The sequence below is a fragment of the Dermacentor variabilis genome, chromosome 9, assembly GCF_050947875.1.
Source record: "Dermacentor variabilis isolate Ectoservices chromosome 9, ASM5094787v1, whole genome shotgun sequence".
Taxonomy (NCBI): domain Eukaryota; kingdom Metazoa; phylum Arthropoda; class Arachnida; order Ixodida; family Ixodidae; genus Dermacentor; species Dermacentor variabilis.
The window spans coordinates 22,248,325-22,272,619 of record NC_134576.1 but is presented as its reverse complement, the minus strand read 5'-3'; the positions used below and the strand labels follow the sequence as shown (position 1 = coordinate 22,272,619).

General features: G+C 46.0%; 3 protein-coding genes across 12 annotated transcripts in view; all 3 read left to right on the top strand.

The window, feature by feature from the left end:
- The first annotated feature begins 796 nt into the window (after positions 1-796).
- On the top strand, positions 797-3,520 carry LOC142558274 (uncharacterized). The gene has a single exon (XM_075670428.1). The coding sequence runs from the start codon at positions 797-799 to the stop codon at positions 3,518-3,520; it is 2,724 nt and encodes a 907-aa protein (XP_075526543.1).
- A 562-nt stretch (positions 3,521-4,082) lies between these two features.
- Positions 4,083-5,352, top strand: LOC142558273 (uncharacterized). The gene has a single exon (XM_075670427.1). The coding sequence runs from the start codon at positions 4,132-4,134 to the stop codon at positions 5,350-5,352; it is 1,221 nt and encodes a 406-aa protein (XP_075526542.1). The 5' UTR covers positions 4,083-4,131.
- Positions 5,353-12,043: 6,691 nt separating this feature from the next.
- Cadps (calcium-dependent secretion activator 1) overlaps positions 12,044-24,295 on the top strand; it is a 618,572-nt gene continuing 606,320 nt past the window's right edge. For 2 of the 10 annotated variants that reach the window (XM_075704046.1, XM_075704044.1), the window contains exon 1: positions 12,053-13,202. In XM_075704046.1, the coding sequence (XP_075560161.1) occupies positions 12,810-13,202 (393 nt within the window). In that variant the 5' untranslated portion in view covers positions 12,053-12,809. Of the gene's footprint in view, positions 13,203-24,295 lie in introns of all 10 variants that reach the window. The other 8 variants (XM_075704050.1, XM_075704048.1, XM_075704042.1 and 5 more) reach the window with 8 other exon arrangements.

Sequence of the window (24,295 nt, the reverse complement as noted above, 5' to 3'; positions counted from 1 at the left end):
TGAAGCAGAAGCTCATCGCCGCCGCCGAGAAGACCCTGCAGTTCGCGCCGCCGAAGCGGAGGCTCATCGCCGCCGTCGAGAGCAACCAGCAGTAAGCGAGGCTGAAGCAGAAGCTCATCGCCGCCGCCGAGAAGACCCTGCCGTTCGCACCGCCGAAGCGGAGGCTCATCGCCGCCGTCGAGAGCAACCAGCAGTAAGCGAGGCTGAAGCAGAAGTTCATCGCCGCCGCCGAGAAGACCCTGCCGTTCGCACCGCCGAAGCGGAGGCTCATCGCCGCCGTCGAGAGCAACCAGCAGTAAGCGAGGCTGAAGCAGAAGCTCATCGCCGTCGCAGAGAAGACTCTACCGTTCGCGCGGCCGAGGCCGAGGCCAAACGCAAACAAAGGCTCGCAAACAGTCAGGGTGCAACAAATGCTTTCCGGCGACAGTTTACAGACAATCCGTTTGGAAGTGTGTGTTCAGTGTGTGATCGGCTCTGGTTCCAAAATGACGTGAAACCGCTTCCGGATACGTGCCGTGAGAATCTCCGGTGTGCGCTTCCCAACTCGGACTTGTGTCAATTCAGACTGTGTTCTTCATGCATGCAATCTGTGCGGAAAGGTGACATTCCTCATTTTTCGACAACAAACGGTTACAAATATCCCTCGAGGCCAGCGCACCTTCCACAACTTAATGTGGTGAGTGTAAGACTCGTATCTCCGCGAATCCCATTCACGCAAGTGCGACGACTGATGCACGGCGGAGGCCAATATGGCATTAAGGGTCCAGTTGTGAACGTTTGCGTTGACGTGGACGAGATGGTTACGTCGTTGCCCCGTGCCATCGAACAAGACCGCGCTCTCAATGTGCATCTGAAGCGGCGTATTCTCGCGAAGACGACCTACTTGGCGGGGGCAGTGAGAAAATGTGATTTGCTGCCGTGGCTCAAGGTGCTTTGCGATAGCACACTATACAAGCACTACAACATCAAGTGCGACTTTGCCCGTTTGGGTGATATCACTGAAGTGGACAAGCAGGACGAAATTGAGTCGCTCCCGGAATGCGCGGACCTCAACGATCCCATCCAGGCGGCCACAGCCATGACGTTGGCTCAGCACACCTTGATATGGGATGAAGACAAGTTTCTTGTCATTGCTCCCGGTGAGGGAAAGAAGCCCCTGAGCATTCTTTACGACGAACATGCGGAGGAGCTCTCATTCCCACAGATTTACCTCGGTGAACCACGCCGAGTGGACGCCAGTGCCAAACCAACCGTCTTCACGCACGCCATGAGCGAGATCCGCAGGTCTGATCGTCGAGGTGCCACCCCACAACACGTACTGTACATGGCCATGAAAGTGTTTAGGCACCGAGTAGCCAGCGACATGTCTGTGGCCTTCCGCAACGTCAGAGCGGTGGAAACCCTAACGAAACAACAGCTACTCGACAAGGACTTCGTTCAGGAAGCGGTAGAACATGACATGGCTTTTATGTATGGCATACCCAATACCGTGCAGTACTGGGCCAGGCGCAAGAAAGACCTCTTTGCCATGATCCGCCAACTGGGTAAGCCTACGGCGTTCCTCACACTGTCTGCCTCGGAATTGCACTGGCCCGAGCTGTTAGTGTTGCTTCAGCGACTTCGCCTACAACCTGATGAGACTGCAGTTGCCGTACAGGAAATGAACAGCATTTATCGTGCCCAGCTAGTAAATGACGATCCCGTAGTCTGTGCCATCTACTTCGACCGCCTGGTGCGCATCATTCTAAACATACTCCAGAATACCCGGATATCCCCCTTCAGACCATACGTAGTGCTCGACTACTTTAAACGCATCGAATTTCAACATCGCGGGTCGGCACACGCGCACATTCTTCTCTGGCTTGATAATGCCCCCGATGAGGACCTCTCCATGCACATGCCCCGAACTCTGGAAATGGCCACTACTCTGCTTTCGCTGGACACCACGTACTTGAAGCGGGAGCGCACGCAGGTGCACCAACACACCCACACCTGCTACAAGCGCAACAGCACCAAGTGCCGCTTTAACGTCCCCTTCATGCCCATTGATGAACCCATGGTCGTAGTGCCTTTCCCGAGTTTGGAGAGTGAGGCGCAGAAGAAACTCATCGAGATGCTCCAAATCAACTACCAAGCCATGCACCAGGCTTTGGAAACGACCAACTATGATTCACTACAGCAGTTCTGGGAACATCACGGCATCACGGACAGGGAGCAGTACATTTCGGTTCTCCGAGCAGGTACACCTCGTCCCACCGTCATGCTACCCCGTACCGTGCAGCAAAAGCGGGTTAATTACTTTAACCCATGGGTGGCGTCCGTTCTAGATTCAAACATGGATCTTCAGATAGTGCTCGACACGTACGCGTGTGCTGCCTACGTGGTAGAGTATGTAAATAAGGCCAATCGAGGTATGTCCAATCTGAACCGTGCGGTGCAAGAAATTGTCAAGGATAAGGGGGACATGGATTACACGCAGGCACTGAGACACTTGGGCGTGAAGATGCTCAATGCGATCGAGCTCTCAGCACAGGAGGCCGCCTGGTGTTTGCTCAAGCAGGACATGTCGCAGGCTAGTCGCAAAATTGTCTTTGTAAACACTGCCTGGCCTGAGGAAAGGACGCGCATCCGGAAGTCTAACGCTCAAATGGAGGAGGAACGCTTGGACGAATCTAGCACGGCCGTTTGGAAAAGGACTATGATCGAGCGCTACGAAGACCGCGCGCCTGAATTGGAAGCCGTCACTCTGGCAGAGTTCGCTACAGACTACAACATCTACACCTGCAAGAAGAGAGTTCAGCGAGTGATACTTCGCTACCGCGGTTACTCCATCGACGATTCAGTTAACTTCAAGAGAGAACATGTCCTACTCTTCTTTCCGTTTCGTAAGGAGGTGGACATCTTAGACCAAAATTGTTTCGAGCGGCTATACGAGGAAAACACTGACGTCATTCGGGAGCACAAATCACGCTATCAGAGTGATGTAAATATTGAAGACCTCCGTGCGGTTTGTAATTCCCTGATACGACCCAATAACGAGGAACGGGAGACGGCTTCTGAGATTTCCGATGTGACCGTGCGCCCGGCAGCCATGGAGAACGACGACTCTGATCTCCTAGACATTGGTGCAGTCGAGTCCAATGTCCCGTTTAAACAATGCCCCGCCGTGTGCACGCGCCAAGACGTCATGAGCAGAGATCAGTACCTGGACACCATGCGGAAGACAAATGATGAGCAGTACGAGATCGTCCGAGAAGTCCTACACCGACTGACAACTCCGAACTCTCCACCACTGCAAATATTCTTCACGGGAGTGGCTGGATGCGGCAAAACATTTGTACTGCGCCTGATCATGGACCTCTACAACAGGTACTGTAACCCTGCTGGCCCATACAATCTAAACGCATATGTGGCTTGCGCTACAACAGGAAAGGCGGCGGTGGCACTAGGCGGAGTAACTGTGCACGCCGCGTTCAAGCTTAGCCTCAAGACAGACAGCGACTCAGGGACAACGAGTTGAACACCTTCCGCTATGCTTTCAGGAATGTCAGATGCGTGATTATCGACGAAGTTAGCATGATGTCTGCTGATATACTTCACAGAATCGACTCGCGGCTCCGCTCCATCACCTGCAAATATCTGCAGCCCTTCGGAGGGTTGGACGTCATTCTCTGTGGCGACCTGCGTCAGCTTCCCCCCGTTCGTGCAGCTGAGGTGTTCCAGCGCGTCAAAACAGACGACGTGTTTAACACAGAAATCGCGTGGCACCATCTCGCCTACTTTGCACTCATTAAAGTGGTACGACAAAACAATCTCAGGTTCTCCACGTTGCTTTCCAAAATTGGAGATGGTGTCGAATTAGACCCCGAGGAAATCTCACTTATCGAGAGTCGGTTCGTTCCACAGCAGGAAGCAGAAGCTTCTTGCCCCGGTGGCATACGCTTGTTCTACTCCAACAAGGAATCTGATTACTACAACACAACAAAGGCCATAGTAGCACAGGATAATGCTGTACCATGCACGGCACAGGATACAATCGTTGGGTGTAGGTCTATGCAAGAGCAAACAGAGGCCATGCGTAAGGTCGAAACCTTACCCAAGGCCGAAATAGGAAATTTGCCAGCAAATATAATGCTGTGCATTGGCAAGCCTTACATGATCACCCTCAACGTGGATGTTTCCGATGGCCTTGTTAATGGATCGGTGGGAACACTGAAATTCATCGAAAACGACACCCATGGGAAACCGCTACGCATATGGTTGCAGTTCGGGGAGCTTGGCTCCAAACTTGCGATCGGAACCGTAGCGGCCGCAAAATCACACCAGTTACGCAAGCTCAACAGAAACATTCAACCGAACTGGATACCGATTGAAAGGCGTACCGTCACCTGCGTTATCGATAAGAAGACGAAGGTATCGGTAAGAAGATGCCAGCTTCCCGTTGTGCAGGCGAGCGCCATTACCATTCATAAATCCCAGGGTTGCACATATGATGAAGTCGTGTACTCCTACGCCAAGAATCATCCACAGAAGTTGGTATACGTGGCACTGAGTCGCGCTACAGACATCAACGGACTCTACCTGACCAATGTTGACAACGACTTCACATTCTACCACGGAAAAGCCAATCCGGACAGAAAGCTAGCCGATGAATTTCGTCGGTTGCAGTCCCACAAACTTGACACCATCACCGCCAAGTGCCTCGCCATGACTGAACAGCCGCACTACTTGTTGATCTCCGCTCTTAACGTACGCTCCCTTGCCGCACATGCCAAGGACGTACACCACGATCACATTCTGCGCCATTCCTCTGTACTTTGCTTTGCTGAAACCTGGATGGATCCCGAAGAGCCTCTCGAAATCATACATTTCCTATACTGCTGTGGTGCTCGCAGAGACCACAACAGAGCGGCGGGAGTCGCTATCTACTTGCGCACAGGTCTCTCTGCAATACCAGTCGAAATGTTTGGCACGTCACATGAAGTTGGCGAACTGTGCGCCGCAAAGTTGCCCAACGGCTTGCTGGTAGTAGCTGCCTACTTCGCCCCTACCGCACTCACGAAAGACGTCGTGCACTTCCTGCAACTCGCATTAACCGTCCATCGATCCACACCGATGTTATTAGTGGGGGACTTTAATGTTGACATAAAGACAAACAGCAATTTCCTAACACTTATGCGGGAGAACATCCCGTTCCTCTCGCTCGTAACGCGTCCCACGGCTGTGACAACCTCGCGAGGCACTTGTATAGATCTCGTCTTTGAGAATCAAGCATTGGTGTACCAAGTCGAACATATATCAGTCTATTTCTCCGACCACAAAGCTTCCTTCATGACTGTCAAGAACTGTTAGTGGAGTCTTTGTTAAAGGAATACGTGTGACAAATAAAAAAAAATTCTGTGATAGCGCATACATGTGTTGCTCGATTTCTTTGCCTCAATCTATCCAAAAGGTGAAACAGCTTATTTGCTGCGCTCAAATTTCGCATTAGGAAGTAACGTAATCGTCGGTAATTTTTTTAATTTAAGGTTCTTTTAAATTTCAAGCTCCTAGCTTATCGGTAGCATAGCTTGTAGGCAGGTACCATGCGATTAAATTTCGCATTTTCATTCTGCTTCTTGCAGTTGCTGTGATATCAATTTCTAAATAGCTCTAGTCTGTTCATCTGATAGCATGTTCTCTTTACTGTGCAAAGTAAGAAACTTTAGCACACTTTGCGTTCTTGCTGTTCGTCATTGTATGCGTACTTAGTGATTTCATTTATGTATGTTCTAGCCATTGTTGATCAATTTCTAGTTCATTAAGAATTGTTTCTGGTAGCTTTAGTGATTCTTGATATGCTTTTATTGCGATTTACCTTGCATTTCTCATATATTTTGCACAGACCTTGCATGAGCACTATTTTTGCAATAAAGTGTTCGTGATATGCTCGTTTCATGTGCTCTTGGCACAAAAATCCTGGCCTGACCGATTGTCAAGACGCGCCCATTCTTTAGCGGGATGTCATTCCCATTTTGTTCATGAACATCGTTGCTGCACACCAAAAGCAGCATTGCGAATTTATTTTCGTCGACATGTGCCTTTTCAGCTGACTTGGTCGAAAATGTGTCTGCTTCTATAGGCAACAGTGCCTGACACTGCGCCAGGAACCCAGTAGCACTAGACACCGACGCTTCGACTCATTTGGAAACCGCGAAAACGAGCTACAGATTATCGTACACCTTTCAAGACTACTTCTAGACTAGCTTTTAGAAATCATATATGAAGAGCCAGGGCAAAGCGATTATTTGTGTCTTTCCCAACTTTATTTCAAGACCAGCTTTTCGAATACGTTTTGTACAGTGCTAACATTTATCCACGAATACGTTTGCGAAATATGTACAGGGCGGTCCTTTATGAAGGGAACACGCGAGCGCGTGGCCTGTGCGCTGCGGAGGCTGAGCGCCAGCAACAGGACGAGACGTTCGTTTGATGGATCGCCAGTCGTTTGTGCGCAGGCGCGAGTAAGGGCAGGCTCGAGAGAGAAAATCTGGGGGCTTTTGCTCCTTGAAAAGATGACTTTATTCTATGAGATGACTCTGCCCAGGCACTACGGAGGAGGTTTCTCGTGTTGTATGCGTTTGTCCCCTAGACACGCCAGCGTTGCGGAGTGCGGTCGAGTCCGCCGGTGGCTGCCTGCGCGGTGAGGCAGTGGGCACGGACGCCCCATTTGGTGATCGCTATGCCTGAAGGGGCAAGGGTCGCGGGTCGCTTTTTTCGTCGCGACGATAGATTGAATTTTTTTACAAGCACTTTTCCAGGAGGGCACATGTAAGCGGTAAACGGAGACTTCAGGAGAGCACCTGAGGTTATAATAAAGCAGGCGCCGCTGGATCTCCAGGGCACCCAACGGGTAGCGGGGGGATCAAAGCTCCAAGCAGGGCGGCCCGTGGGTTGGAGCCGCGGAGGCCGAAGCGTGCCAGGGGGTACGTGTTCGCACAAAAAATAGGCTTTCCGCGATAGCGGGCAGCCGATCTTATACACCCCTGGCACGCGCAGGCCTCGGCGAGCGCCAATTCCACGGACCGGTTCGAGTTCTAGCTTTGGTGTTCCCGTTGCCGCTTTGGTGTCTTCGAGGCGCCACCAATAACGCGAAATAATGACAAGTTGTTACAATTAGTAAAAGAAACACGATTGAATAAATATGTAATTACGCCCAGCCGCCAAATCGTGACGCTAAGTTCCGCAGCACCGCGCCCCGCAACTTCTGCAACACCACTCAGAACTTTGCCTCTGAAGGTACGTCGGACAGACTTTCTCGCGCCTGCGGCGCTGGTGCTGAGTAACCTAGGGCTGAGTAGTCATCGTCAACACGTTGTACCGCGATTGCTAAGGCAGGTATTTCTGCCCTCTAGATTTTCAATCTATGCGGCCCGGGCTCTACTACGGTCGCTACGGCTCCCACAGAAACATCTGTGATGTTATTTACAAGGTACATCGCCGTAAGGCGCGAGAAAGCTATGATCCGCCATGACTGACTTAGCACGAGCGTAGGAGGTGCGAGACAGTCTGTACGATACAGCGGTCGCCAAATAGGGCGTCAGCGCCGGAGCGTAAACAGGAGACACACGGTACGATTTTCGACCGCGTGCGCGACACTCGACCCCGCTCCGCAATGCCGGAACGCCTACAGACAAATGCCGACAACATCCGCTAAGAAACATCCTCAGTAGTACTTACACAGAACACCTATTGGCCTCGAGCTCCACCACTGGAAAATCTGGCGCCACCGTCGGCGTGACGTGCTAGGAGGGATCACGTGGACATAGCGGCCGCGTCGGCTGCTTCGGCGCGCCGAAGCGAGCTGGAAACGAGTTTAAATTCCCTCGTACGCTTAGGTCCTCATTTAGTGGCGAAATTTTCCCGCTTCGAGTCTCTCCTTTACAACGCTTCAAAGCACTACAATAGGTAGTGGCTGCCTTTGAAGGCGCGCAACATGGTAGGCTAGTGCTCGGTTCCGCAGGGCCGGACGCACGTAACGGAGGCCGGTGTCAGCCTTATTCACACGTAGCCGCAGGACAAGAAGCTGCGTGAAGCTTGGCTCGCGAAACATAAAACCAACAAACAGTCATCGGCTACAACTCGGGTATGCAGCAAGCACAGACGCGAGGAAGATTTCTGCTACGTCGCCCGGTCTGCGATGTTCTGAAAACGCGCACTGAGACGCTCGCCCGAGTCCGCTGCCCGACTAATGTCATGACGGTTTGGTCTATAAACTTGTCGATGCTATAGATACTCGCAAGTTCAGTGGAGTGGAAAGGCAGCGGTAAGAAGCACATTTAAAAAAAGCATGGCATATGGTCATGTTTGTGTTATGAATTAATGCACTGGATTACAAAAAAGGAGCAGCGGGAAATTGCGCGCTGAGAACACCGATAAACATACAGTGCGACGCAACTCGAGAAATAATATTGAAAGTTCAAAGAACTTAGAAGAAAAAAAAAGATTGAATCGTCGCGACGGGACATCACAGTCCCCGTAGGCGTCGAAGTCTCTACAATGAAATTATTTTTGAACAGCTCTGATAGCGCCCACGCAACAATGGTTGCTTGTGTACTGTCAAATGCTCATATTCTGCGGCCTAAACCTCATGGCACGGTGCGAAAACGCGCGCGCGGAGAAAGCGAAACAGTGCGCGGACAAGCATGCAGACGCGCAGTCGGTCGCTGCGAATCTGCGCGATCGCTGCATTGAGGCTTCGTTCTATAACGCTCCATTTAGTTATACAAGCACTATAAGAACATATTTCAGATAGTTTGCTCTCAGCGTTTACCTACCTTTCACGCAAGAAGCCGGTTCGGGGGACTCCATCGCGGCGACCGCGCGCAGTGGCGTTCACTGTACGTATTCGGTAAGGAGATAGCGTCTGTAAACGATTGTGTGCTTTCAGTTTGCCCAAGATTATTATTTAGACAGTAAGAAACTTCTCTCGTTTCGAAAGTACTTACAGAAATGTCCGGGAGAGCTCGCGCGTGGTGTTTTCAGTGAGCGCTGACAGCAAAACCTATGAGGAGCGCGCCGCGTGATTCCTCATACTACGCCAGCGAGGCACTTCCGATAGATGGCGACTCCGTAACTCCTCGCCGCCAATACAAACTTCAAGGAGCAAAAGCCCCCAGATTTTCTCTCTCGCGCCCCCTCTTACTGGCGCCTGCGCACAAACGACTGGCGATCCCTCAAATTAACGTCTCGTAGCAACAGGCAGCAAGGGTTACGATGGGTGGATGGATGTTATAAGCGTCCCCTTTGGAAGGGGCGATGGGTTGCGCCACCAAGCTCTTGCTATTATACTGCCTAATGTCCTACCTAGGTCAAACAATAAAAAAAAGACTATGAACTCCCACAACCAAATTTCCTGATCCCCTATTGCGAACTGTGCTTTTGTACGTCCGCTTGTAGCGCCATCAATTGGCGGCCAGAATAAGCAGACACGGCTGATGGGCAAGCGGCTGTGAACTGCCTCCCACGCCAGCTGGATGCGCAACCGGCGGGGCCTGCATCGCAGCGTCTGCTGCTAGCAAACCGCACTTGGTACGCTAGCACATTGGAAGCGTGGAAGGACCAAAATATGCCCGCTAGCTAATAGGCACTCCCAGCGTATTTTAATGCGTAAGCATTCTTTGGCGAGTACCACAGCAAGATCTGTCCGCCACGCGATAAGTATAATGCCTTGTATCTGCACAAAAATGCGGCGAAGTTACGACATTCAGTCATTATAATAATGCAAATGTAGACGATTGGTAGCTTTATAAGGGATGACGAACAATTGAAAAAAAATGATTAGAGAGAATAACCACAGAGATATATAGGGCCCACTGAAAATGCATGGGGAAGCCTATAGTAGGGGTGGGCCAACATAAATTTGGGGGTGAGCCAACTTGACATTTGGAGGTGAGCCAACTTAACTTTGGTGTTGGGCCAACTTGAAATTTGGGAGTGGGCCAATTTAAATGTCGGGATGCGCCAACTTAAAATTTGGGGGTGGGCCAACTTGACATTTGGGTGTAGGCCAACATAAATTTGGGGGTGGGCCCATTTAAATTTCGGAGTGGGCCAGCTTAAAATTTGGGGGTAGGCCAAGTTGAAATCTGGAGTAATTCGGAGGTGGGCCAACTTGAAATTTGAGCGTGGGCCAACATAAATTTGGTAGTGGGCCAAGTTGAAATATGGGGGTGGGCCAATTAACATAAATTTGGGGGTAGGCTTATGCACACTTTGACAACTCCAGTAGAGTTTCCGCGTGCTTTTTTCGCAGTATGGAGCCGGCGCTGCCCACTCTCCCCCATAGCATGCATAAACCTCACCAAATTTGTAGCGGTCTATAGGAAAGAAGTGCGCTAAAGCTTAGGTAAATAAACGTAGTTATTTTATTTATTATTCAGGCTTAATTATTTCTATAATGATGCCATCTGTCTAATTACCTAATTAATTAACCTTAGTTAATGTTATGATGAAGGCGTTTATATATGTAATTATTTAGGATTAACTCATCTGAATGTACCCTTAATTCTTGATTATATATAGGCTCCGTTGATTTAGCCTTAGTAACTTTTGATTAGTCTAACACTTTAGCATAAATTGATTTTAATTACTATAGACTTAGCGTTCCTAATTACCCTCAATTAATCGCCGTTACACCTAACTATTTTTATTGTAACTAATATTATCAGTCTTTATTAACCTTACTCACACTTATACCTTTCAGTACTCATATATATATATATATATATATATATATATATATATATATATATATATATATATATATATATATATATATATATATATATATATATAGTCAAAATTATGTCTCATTAGTCATACGTAGTCATAAGGCATTCTCATATACACTAGCTCCGTAGGACATCATGTATACCTATGCATGCAGTGCATCGTATACGTGACATGCATTACAGGCAGAAAAGCGGAGGGACGGGCGAACGCACGGACGGATACAGTTCCGAGGGAAGAAGCCCTAAAATGCTGACGCATCAATTAAAAATGCAGGTACCAGGAGTACCTAATAACTACCAGGTGTACGTTGGCGCTTCCACGTTTCCAGTGCGCTTCCGTATCCAACGCGGTTTGCTAGCAGCACACGTTGCGCTGCAGGCCCCGCTCTTTGCGCAGCAGGTCATGCGAGGAGGGGGGGGGGGGGGTTCCAGCTAATTCTTGCCTATCGGCAATGTCTGCATGGTTATTCTAGTTCCCAGCAGATGACGCCACAAGCAAACGTGCTTCCCCATGCTAGTACACTTTACCCATGCTGCCTGTTTCTGGCGCTCTAAGCAGCCTCCGCATAAAATCCCTTACCTCCGCACACCTCCGCAGAGCACGGGCCACGCGCTCGCGTGTTTCTTTTCATAAAAGACCACCCTGTACAAGGTCCTCAATATTTCGCTGTGCACGTTCGAAAAAAGGTGTTGCGCTCCCCGCTGCATTGTTCTTGCTCAAATTTTGCAGAACGATCGAATTTTGGTGTCGACTTCGTTTAGTATAACACATGTCACAGTTCATTGCCTGGTTTTTAATCATAAAAGTGCGTATTGGCCTGCGCTTATGGGGACGCGGGACGCGAGCTGCTGCCGCGACCACCGTTTAACCGCGACTGCGTAAGCATAAACTTTGTGGCCGCCTGTCGTCATCTGCAGAAAGCAGTGTTTCATGGAGGGAAGTCGCCTGTTTCTGGAGCGGGCAACATGTGGCAGCCATATGGTGGTAGCCCTCCCTGAAACGCTGTTTTCTGCAGATAACGACAGGGGGCGAAACAAGTTCATGCTTGCGCCATCGTGGCAGCAGCTCGCATACCCGTAAGCGCAGGCAAACTTACCCTTTTTGCTTAAAAACCATACAATTTACTCTGAGAAGTGTTATGCTAACCGAAGTCGATGCCAAAATGCTATCGCTCTGCAAAATTTGAGCAAGAACAGTGCAGCGGCCTGAGCGCAAAACCTTTTTTCCGGACGTACGCAGCGAAATACACACCTTGAATAAAAAATTATATATATATTAGCGGCATTGCAAATGACAAATAGCATGCAAATGGCAAACATTCGCATCGGATTGGCTGGCTTTCGCAGAATTGCGAAGTTGTGCTGTCGCAGACATAACGATCATTTCGCGCTTCATTGTCCGGTTTTGCATGGCGGATTTTCTATTGAACTTCCAAAAGCGTCGAAGCGAGGCGTAATTTGCTCGACCAGGAAGGTCGTTCTAGCCAGGAAAGAATAATGATATATGCGTTTCAGTGGCTTCCGCGTTACAGGTAGAATGAAATGGTTGCTGCAGATTACAAGATTGTTTAGTGGCCAGAGGTGTCGCATTGCGAGAAGCGCGTCGCCAGTGCGTGGCACTCGTTGCTTGCCGTAAATATAGCCAATATAGCGCTGCACACGCACGACCCAGAAAGCGCATGCGCCGCACATCTGCGCGCGACGTCGCTAGCGTGCGGGCGAGTGCGCGGCGAACTCGTCGATACGGCCTTCCTGGGTTGAGAAACACACACAAAAAAAAACAGCCTTATAGGAAGTCTGCTGGAAGAACAACCCCTGGCGCCGGTACACCCTTCCGAAGGCGTCCTCGTACGAGGTAAAATCCCAGCTTGCAGCGCTGCTGCAGTGCGGACTGGCACAAATAAATACGCCACTAAGCCTAGCCGGGCGGAGATGACGACGCGAGTACCCCACCGCTGGCGGACGCGTCGCTAACGCCCCTGCGAAGCACGCTTCCACGCAAGGGATAAGCGCTGCGGCGAAGCCGACCTCCACAACATGTTGGAGCCGTCTTCCTCCGAAGATGAAGGCGGCAGCGACAACGAACCGGTCGAGGATGAGGTCTCGGAGGCGGCCGCCGTGGTGCTCGAGCTGCCGCGCAGCGTGAGCGCGACACGGAGCCTGTCGCCGGCCGCTGAGCCCTCGCCGTCGGCCCAGTCGCGCTCCAACAGCTTGGCGCGGCCGTCCAGCCCGAGCCCGTCGTTGGTGAGCGAGAAGGACGAGACGGCGGAGCGCGAGGAGGAGCTGCGCCGAAAGAAGCGGCTCCAGTTGTACGTGTTCGTGCTGCGCTGCGTCGCCTACCCGTTCAACGCCAAGCAACCGACCGACATGACGCGGCGGCAGACCAAGATCACTAGGCAGCAGCTGGAGACTATCCAGGCCAGGTTCCAGGTACTTGAACAAAGCTCGGGGTTTAAGTTGCTGCATGCAAGAAATTGGTTTCATAAGCGGACGTTTTATGTCTCCGTGCGCAGCAGGTTTCAGTAGCGCTTTTTTAGCCGAGCATGGTTTCATGTGGTGAAGTCGTTTCGGTGAAAGAAAAAGGGAAAGTTTGCGCATGTCCACAGAAGCATCGTCTGTGGATATGTCTATATGAGGCAGTGTGTCCCACACATGCTAGAGGTAATCGTGTAAGGAAAGCCATCTTGGGAATGCCTGGCATTATGGAGAGTTCAAAGTACAGAAGTCCTAGCAAAAAAACTGATAGAAATTTCTACAAGTCTCTTGGGAATATACCTAGGTTGTACGCGCGTGTCCTTCTATGAGTCTGATATCTGTTCCTACCTGACCCATAGAACTCTACCAGACTGGTAGGCAGCAGATAGATCTCGCTGTGCTGCCTACAAGACCAAATAGGATGATGTATCAGTCTTTAAAACCCAGATAAAGATCATCATACAACATACAGAAATCTAATTGAGGCACTGATAAAGCATGTTTGGAATAGCACACACACCAGTGCCCACACGCCTGAAGAGATGTTTTTAAAATGAACTGAATATACAAGCCCGAACACATTGCCGGCCACGTGAACAGATTAACAAACACAGTTGGGATATTAGAGTATCAAATGAAAATGAACTGTGTAAACTGTGCAATTATCAAAACTTCTTACAGCTTGTATGCAGATCTATTATCCTAAACATGTTTCAACGTCAATTAAAGCACACATTTTCAAAGCATAGCAGTGTTACTTAATCCGTGAAACTACATTGAGGAACTTGCATGAAAAAAGTATCAGTCCATTTTTGTAGCAGCTGTGCTCCAGTTCTTTTAATAGAAAATTGCATTTACAAATTTTGCGAGATGGATGTGCAGCGTGTAATGCATATCCAAAACAGGATTACTGTTGTAATAAAGCTTATTTACAAAGGCAAAACAAAGTACTTTCAAGACTGTGGATACTAACTGCAGCTCTAACATGTCAGGCTGAGTTTGTGAATGCCATAAATTGCACGCTACCAAGGTGATTTCATTAAAACTTCTTTCTGGGCTAGTTGGTGCATACTTGATTTGAAAATTTTAACAGTGCTAACAATGCATCCACAAAGGAACAAGAATGAGACGCAAGCGACATGAATACCAACATGATTAGGGTTTATTTTACATTGATATCTAAACAATAAGCAAGCAACTTTAGCCACATTTAAACAAACACGTAAGAGGAAAAACACGGACTGAAGTACCAACATCACCATGCCCATTTGTGCTCACAGATGCTGCATTGAACGCCATGTCTAATTGGCACATGTTTTTTATCATATTCCAACTTCATATGAAGCTAATTTCTCCAGACTATGCGCTTTTGCATTCATCCCAAAAGTGTTGTGATATGTAACCGAACACAAGTGACCTTGTGCAAAAAGAACAAACTGCCCTGGAACACACAGGAAGCAAGGAAACAGGACAAGCATTGGTACAAGCTATTAGCTATTACAAGGTACAAGGTATAAAAGGTATAGCTATTGGTACGTACAAGATGTACAGCAATACATCAGAACATGACAATACAGCAATCTTATTCAAGCAAAAGTGAGTACAGATCTGAGAAATTATTCACGTAAGAACATGGATTTACCATATTTAAAACCACATATTCATGAACAAAAACAGCCCAGAATCAAGCGCACATATTACAAAATCAGAAGACACAATTCTTCACTGGGTGCTAGTTCAACCACTGTTTGTCGAAATGTGTCAGAGAATGTGTAGAAATGTGTAGCCTTCAGCACGCGACAGCAAAGAAGACTGTCAGCAACAGGCTTCATATATAGTGTTTGGAGTCTTTGATTCAAACCGTAGTACACTGTTAAAATAAAATTTAAGAGTTTGCTTGTTTCATTCAGAAAATAGACAGTGTCTTAACGGATAAACTTGCACCAACTACATTGAGTCAAAGGAGAAACTAACAAAGTGAGAAAGACAGGTGCATGGTGTGAAAGTGATGCTGTTGTATCAAGTAGCAAAACTGCTCACTTAAGGCATCATTCAGCAGCTTTACATGCCTCTGCATACAGACTGAGAAACTTTACCTCTTCACCATCTGCTAGTGAAGTACTGTTCGTTCGTCCTTCGCTACATGTAAAGACACCGACCTGAAACCATGCATAAGTCTTGTAAAATATTGTCATGTTTTGGCTACCACGACTGTTCATCAGCAGCTGCATCACTACTGCAAACATGCAGACCATGCAATTCCCTAAGCACTTGCTCAGCAAGAGTACAATAATGAGTGGCAAATTGGGCTCGCTGGTTCATTAGGAAAACAAGAAGCTATTGCAAGAAAAAATAAAAGCTCTAGAATTTTGATGGCTCTGGCTTGTTTAATTCATTCAAACATCAAAAAGCTGATTCTTGCAGAACGCCGTAAAGCGTGGTGCACTGTTACCAACTGCTTTTTTTTAAGGCTATAACCTGTTATTACCAGACATTCATGCACCATGGCTGAAGACATACTGTTCATCGTTACCATATCTTGAGCACGGGAATTACTATCTGTCATAAAGGTTTGGTATTGTTGATACAAAAATATTGTGGTCTATTTCCATATATACACAAAGGCGCATAACTTCACTGGGTGGTACATAAACTAGTGGCTTTTCTCCTCCGTCACAGACTGAAAAGTGCTTTGCATGGAGAATTTCAACAGGAAATGGTTTCTTGCATTGCAGAATTTTATAAGAATTTGCTCCTTTAAGAATTCTACAAATGAGAAAAAACACACTTGAGAAGCAGACAAATGCACTGTTGTTAGTCTTTGTAGTTCGAGTGTACTGGAGAGAGTGGAATGTTTGCTTGTTAATGATCATTCGGTAATATTCAGTGACACTTGTTGAGTCCCTGCCACGGTTGTGGACTATAGCCTGTTTTTCACTTTCATCCAATTTGAGGCACAGCTTTCCAGTGCCTAACAAAACTGTCTGCTGACCAGCTCTGCTCTCCTGTATACCAAGAAAACTGACTGCTTCTGGTGAAAGATATAAACTAACTTTGGCTTCCTGTGACTTTCGAGCAAGTGCATAACATTACAATATTTGTAAAGGAACACCATTAGCTCCGCTGACCAGTTTCACAAGAAATCCATTTCTGCCTTCAAATACAAATGAAGAATGCGACCAAAGAGGTCCTAGTTTAGCCACACCTTTAGGAAGATGCAGAATTTGGTGTACACTGTATGTCATTGCACCCAATCCGTACAAAGGCTGTGTTCTCACAACAAACTGTGAGAGAAGATCGGATGATGTAATTATGTCATCTGAAGTGACGGTGTCCAGTAGAAGTATATAGATGCCCTCCAGAAGCAAATTGAAATGTCTGACATACTTATCCGGCAAACAGCCATGAAGACATGGTAATGAATAATGAAGAACCCACCACTTCCATTCACTAGCTTTCCAGATTGTGAAGTCTGATAATCTTCGTGGTGTACGTGTGAATCAATTTGGTGGCTTGATTGCCCATAACCTCCTGTTTAAAGCGGCTAAACTTTGTCATTAACCAATGTAAACATCTTTTCTCTTTTAAATGTGATCACATTTTTATTCTTTTTAAGCTGTTGTATGGTGTATATTTGTTGTTTAGGTTTGTTTCAATAATCTTTCCTTTGCAAATCCTGGGCTTCACATTTGATTTATATGTATTGTCTTTTGTGATAATATACATTATTTCTGACTCATTTTTTTGGGCAGTCAAGAAAGCCTGCTTCTCCTCGAAGCTCATTACACCTATACAACACACATAGATACGGATAGACTATAGATCTGGCACACTAATACGAATACACTATTACACTAATAAAAAGAATACACTAGTAGACTTGTACAAGTGGAATAGCACAGATATGTCCAGAACAAAACTAAAAGGAATTTTATCAGTGTATCAGTTGTATCGTTTCATAATGCAATAGAAAAGAACTGATAGAATTTTTATCAGTTTATCCTATCGGATTTTTTGCTAGGGAGGCACCATAGCCCAAATCATTTAAGGACAGTGTAAGGATGCAACCGTGATAAAAAAACAGAAACAAAACACTTAGATACATGTCACAGGTGCCGTGGCCTGGTGTGTTCATCGTATTGCAGCAAATTGGAATTTATTCACTTGTTGTGTAACTTGATGGCATTGCACCAAAGCAAATACGTACAACATTTTTGCATAATCTCAAAGACCACATCATGCCATTATTGTATTCAATGGTTTTGGGTTCATCATCTGAGAAGAAACAGTCTGTACACTTTGAACCAATTCACAGTTGCTTTGGTGCCTCTCTGAGCACACAAGATTTTGAACATCTGTTCGGAATGCACTGGTTAATTTCTGGGGAATTATTCGCCATTAGAATGGCATGCAGGCACTACTTAAAAAGATTGCACTCAAAAAACATTTCTTCATTCTGGGAGCAGCATATTTACTCTGGCACTTCAAGGGTCAAGGCAAAAATGGGTGAAAATATTTTTTGCACACAGTCACCATAAAACTGACTCTTGCTTTCTGGGGAGGGGGAACCTAAAGAAAAAGTATATTGGGAATATCAGCGGATTTCACTATCTAAACTGATGTAGTCAATCTTCAGCGATATCGGACACCTCCTTCCTTGGGATTTCTGCCTTTCAGCACTCAGGGTGATTCGCCCTCTAAGACCTTTAAAGATGGGGTCTATAATTTTTCTGAAGTCAAAGTCATACATTTGTCAAAAGTTAGTCATCACGAGCTTCACGCATGTGTCTATAGCTTCAAACACAGTAGTGGCTTGTCTGCTTGCATGTCTTGGGGACTGCTTTAAAGCATTGCCATTACTTGTAGATGGCTCGGAACTACTTTGGCTGCAGGATGGCTTTAGGAGTACAATCGGCATGATACTCGAGCCTTGTGGCGTGCTCTCTAGAAGCCACAGTCTTCTGTTTGGTACACTGACTGCTTTTTGTTAGTGTACTTCAAGTACGTCCGCACTGCATTAAGCTTAGGTCGCACCATATTTTGCTGTAGCCCTCTTAGCCTACAGAAGAGGAAGGAATGAAGAAAAAGAGATTTGGCCAGAATTTAGCACCGCTAACTCTCGAAGCATGCATACTTAGGTTCGGGTGATTGTAACATCTCGACAGCTGCGTGCATGTGTCGTAGGCTACCTTGCACAGCTGCATCTCTTATGAACTTGCAATTTCATGCACACTGGTATGCTTGCTCAACAAACCTGGAGTTTTCTGTTAGGTGCCTCCAGAATGGGGAAAGTCAGTCAATAGTGCTATAAGTAAATGCTTTACTGATGGTGGGTTCGAACCTTCCACCTCAGCATCCCATTTCTCTAAGCATCAGGTCAGGATCTAACACCGACCTGTTTCCTGCATTCTTCTCTTGTGACAGCTAGTGCTTTGAGATGCTGTGTTACATTGCACACTGCCTTCGGGATCAGCCCATATTGTTCGTCACACAGTTGGGCGCCAAACAATGACATAACAGGAAGTCACCGTGCCTATTTTCTGTGCTAACATATGGCCCTCTAACATAAAAAAAAATCTTTTTGCCTGATTGCTTAATCTATTATTCCAATTTAACACTTGGTTATATGCTGGAGACAGTATATATTACAAATTAGGAGACGTATTTTATCACTGTGCATCATCACCTTGTTTCTACAGCCAGTTTTGCCGTACGGTCATTGATTTCAAAAGGCGTACAACATAGTCAGATTGCAGTATCCTTAGCTACAGCATTCTGGAGTTCGAGCCCAGACCTATGAACTGTTGCGGAGTTTACCTTAATGGCTGCCAACAAGTAGTAGCTATCAACAATACTATGTCCTCACCACAATTTAGGACTACAGGAGTACCAAAAGGATCTGTCCTTGGACCCATCCTTTTCACTTTGTATGCCAACGACTTACCGCATAAGTAACTCTGAAATGGGGATCTGTGCCAACGACACCACAGTTGTTACTGCTGAGAGCATCTCAGATTTAGAATGTATAGTAAACTCGGAATTAGATAAGGCTAATACCTGGTTCACAGTGAACACACTACCTATTAACACGAAAAAGACCAAATATACTAGATTTCTCATAACGCCAAAGCCTTTAGCACCATCCAAAAACACAGGGGCATGACAGACACAGGACGGCACTACTATATGTATTTCATTCACACAGAAAAAGACTCAGCTATGATGGCATCACACTTCTCATTTAATGACATTCGGTTACGAACACACAGGTTCATTTAAATCCCTTGGCTTTATTTTAGACAACAATTTACACTGGAGCTACCACATCAACGTTATCTGCCTAAAGCTCGAATCTGGGTGTTACACACTGCTACCAGCGCGAGAGCATTTAGACCGTGACATCTTATGTATCTTGTACTTTTCCCTCACACATACCCATCTAATATATTGTCCCATAAGAAACCTTATGTAAAGTAACTAACTTCGATCTATCTTCTGTAAATAATATTTACGGAGAGCAACGGATGCAATTTTCAGGAGTTAAAACATGGAATAGTTTACCATTAGAAATAAAGTGATCAGGGGCACCTATTTGTGAAATGGAACAGTATTTGTCTCGCATACCTGTTCTAATTGTTTCTGTGTGACTAACTTACATACTGTGCCAGATTACATTGTTTGTGTGATCCCGTGTTTTAGTTGTTTATTCCTTTTGTTAAATGAGGAACAACTCGATGTTTCTAGGATAGCATTGCTTATCTCTTTTGTCGTATGTATGTTTGCATGGAAACATCAAATTTAGTTGTTCTGTAGGCTCTTCAATTGTACATACAATTTTGGTTACACATAAGCCATGGGCTTATCGGAAAATTGCATATGTGCTGTGTCATATTGTGCAATGTGTTTTTCTTTGGACCCATTACTTGCCTTTGGCTATGGGTCCAAACACTTTTTGCATATTTTGTATGACTTAAAGTATAAGTAAAAATACATTTGAATCTTGAAGAAGTACCTGCTTACGCTTTATTTTCCATGACTAGATTTAATTTAGTAGGCCGGTCCTGTTTTGTTTTTACTTTTCTTGTTGATAAAATAATGGTACTATGACACACGAGCAGAGTCTTTCTAGAGGGCTTAATACCAACGTTTGCCTTAGTAAACAGAATAACAGAAGGCTGGAAATAAGTTGTGCTATTTTCCTTGCCATTGGTAATAACCTCCTGTTGGCTTACCTTTTGTACACCTTGTACAGCCAGTGCAAGTTTTCCGTGATACTGACAAATGCAGTTTTGTCAGAATTCAGTTCTGCTCACTCTGTGCCAACTCAGCTGTTATTCATTACTGAAGTAATAAAGCGTCAAACAGACGACACAAGAAGAGACATGGACAAGCTCTTACTAACAACTGATGCTTTAGTGACGGAAACACACAATATACATACGCAAATCTGGCGACGCAACTCACACATTGTCGAAAATCACATGGTGACCAGTCAAAAAGCATTTTTTTATTGCCTTTTGCCTGGTCACCATGTGATTTTCGACAACGTGTGAGTTGCGCTGCCAGATTTGCATATATATATTGTGTGTTTCCATCAATAAAGCATCAGTTGCTAGTAAGCGCTCATCCGTGTCTCTTCTTGTGTTGTCTGTTTGGCACTTTAGTACTTCAGTAACATGCACCAACTAGCCCAACAAAAAGTTCCGCTGGTTATTCATTACACTGCCATGAAGCTCCTTTTAGTTCCCTTGCTCAGAACTTTTTTGCAAAGGCTTGTTATGGAGCAGGGACAAGATGCAAAGTTAACGAGCCTTGATTGCTAGTACATTATTTCGTAGCATGTCATAGACAAAGTTTACTAGCCATGAAGCTTCCACCATAGATGAAAAGCTTTTTTTGTGCTATTCTTCATATGTACTGGACATCCTCAGTGTGCTCACAGGGTATTCAGTATTCAGTTTCTGTTGCTCAGGCTGTTTAGTCGCATAATTTTCAGAATGGCCTAGTGTTGCTCATCACTGTGACAGCAGTTGTACTGCTTCACAGAGGTTACTTTGCTTTTATTCATTTCTTTGGAGATGCTGCAGCCAACCAGGGCTATCGCAGTAGGGGCGTGGAGTAAACGCATCTGTCTTGTTCCTCAAGGGGAGGAAAAAAAACAGAAGGCACTAATATACAACATGCATGCATATCGTAAAAGCATTACAGACAGATTAAGCATTTGATAAGCTTTAAAAAATTCTGTAAAGGGAATGATCACATTTTGCTAAGCAGACAGAGTTCAATGGTTTGGATTAAAAAAAATGCTTGAATAAGTCAGTGTGAGAGCAAAAGAGTGAAACATGAAGTCTTGATAGCATCCTTGCAGGGGATGTATGTGAAGAAATGCACTTGATGTTAAAACAAGACTATTTCAGAAATACCTTGTCGCAAGAAGTGCTTCAACGCATTCAGCAGAAACACAGTTATTGGCAGTCAAAGATCGCCTCTGATTCCTTTTGCAGTGTTCTTCTATGCTTTGCACTGCGAAGTCTAGGGCGGAGTTGGTTGGTGCCTGCAATGTCACTGAATGTCACAATGGCGCACAGTTCATATTTAATTTTATAGGTTCCAATTTTGATGCCTAGGACACGCCACACTCGGAAGCTATCCCTGAGCTTAAGGTTGAGGTCACGGTGTATTGAATTTGAGCTGTTTGGAAGGGATGGGAAGACAATTCCATTCTTTTGATGTACCTGCTATGTACGAGTTGAACAAGGCTTTGCATGACTGAATGTAGTTCAGTAGCTGTGAGATGTACTCGAGAATTAGTTGGCTGCACAGGTGTAGATAACTTATGAAAAAAAGGACTAAGTGATGCATTTGATGACAGGTTGTGAGAAACAGTACTTTTAAACGTAGTTTCGTAGCTGTTATGCTAGCGATATGGCTGTATTACGTGAGAATAAAATGAATGGGAGTATTCTGAACCATTTTGACTGCACACAAGAAATTTTTCTCACAATGGTTTCACTTTGATGGAGCATACTCAAATTTTTATCGAATTATTTATTTATACAACAGAAGCTTTGAACAAGAAGGTAATTTGGAAGAATTGTGATAAACATATCCGAGCATAGGGTTGGCATTATTTATATGATATGGAAATTTCAAGTTAGCCATGGATATGTAGGCCAGGATACTTACCGTACTTTCCGGATGGTGAGTCGTACCTTTATATAAGTTGTACCCCCTACTTTTTGCGAGTTTAAAAAAATATTATATCCTATATAACTCGGTTGATATGATAAAACATGGTTATGCATGCTTATACACTTGTTGAAAAATTCATTACATACCCATTTCAGATCTCCAAAGTTACATAAACAAATTTTTATGAGCCACAAAATCTAACGGAATAAAACTTGAGCCAACTATTCTTAGGTGCAGGAAACCAAAAGATTCTTTTTTTTTTTGTACTTCACTCGAAGCCATAGAAGGCCTTGTCCTCCAGTGCAGTGGGAAATTTAAGCTATTTTGGTCAGCAGCATCGCTGGGTCACTGTCCTCTAAGTAACTTTTGCGAAATGTTGTAAGCACGTCACTGGCATTGCTTCTGCGGCCATGGTGGGCTTCGGGAGAAAAAGAATGCTCATTTTGGACATGTATGGTTTTTATCATATAAAAGACGCACTGATGAAAATTTTGGAAAAAAGGAATGCTATAGACTGTAAAATATGGTATATGAAGACACATGCTGTAATGGTATATTATCTAGTCTGTATACGGGCAGTGTGTTAGTCAATCTGGACCATGGGGTAAGATGTATACTCGTTAGTTGGGAACCCTTGGCTTGCTTGCGCAGCACGACCAACCAGGTAAAGTAGCAATGGTGCTCATCCATCAGTTCGGCAGCAGCTGCCTATCAGCGGTACAATGCAATTTCAAGGTAGATCTCCCTTAGTGTAGCAAATAGTGCTTCGCACAGTGGCGTAGCTAGGTCGTCTGGCACCCGGGGCCCATTGGTCTTTTGTCACCTCCCCCCTGGGCGTAGTCGAGGAAGGCGAGGATATCGACAATTTCCGGGTTTCAGCACCAGTACAGCCGCCTTGGACACCGCGCACGTCCCCCGTGTCCCCCTCTCCTTCACTTTCTTTCCCAGAGGTCGCGAATGCAGCAGGCATTGGCGGCGAGGAGTTACGGAGCCGGCATTTATCGGAGGCCCCTCACTGGCGTAATATGAGGGATCACGCGGCGCGCTCCTCATAGGGTTTGCTGTCAGCACTCACTGAAAACACCATGCGGGAGCTCTCCTGGAGATTTCTGCAAGTACTTTGGAAACGAGATAAGTTTTTTACGGTCTAAATAATACTCTTGGGCGAACTGAAAGCAAAGAATCGTTTACAGACGCTATCTGTTTACCGAATATGTACAGTGCATGCCACTGTGCGCGGTCGCCGTGATTTAGTCTCCCGAACCGACTTCTTGCGTGAAAGGTAGGGAAACGCTGAGACCAAACTATGTGAAATATGTTCTTATAGTGTTTGTATATCTAAATGGAGCGTAATAGAATGAAGCCTCAATGCCGCGATCGCACAGCTTCGCAGCGACCGACTGCGCATCTGCATGCTTGTCCGCGCACTGTTTCGCTTTCGCCGCGTGCGCGTTTTCGCACGGTGCCATGAACTTTAGGCCGCAGAATATGAGCATTTGACAGTATACAAGCAATCAATGTTGTGTGGGCGCTATCAGAGCTGTTCAAAAATAATTTCATTGTAGAGACTTCGACACCTACGGGGACTGATGTGCCGGACGTCGCGACGATTCAATCTTCTTTTTTCTTTTCTAAATTTTTGGACGTTTCAATATTATTTCTCGAGTTGCGTATATCGGTGTGTCAGCGTGCGATTTCCCACTGCTTCTTTTTTTTTTTGTAATCCAGTGCATTAATTCACAACACAAACATGACCATATGCCATGCTTTTTTTATGTGCTTCTTACCGCTCCCTGTCCACTCCAGTGAACTTGCCAGTATCTATAGCATTGACAAGTTCATAGACCAAACCGTCA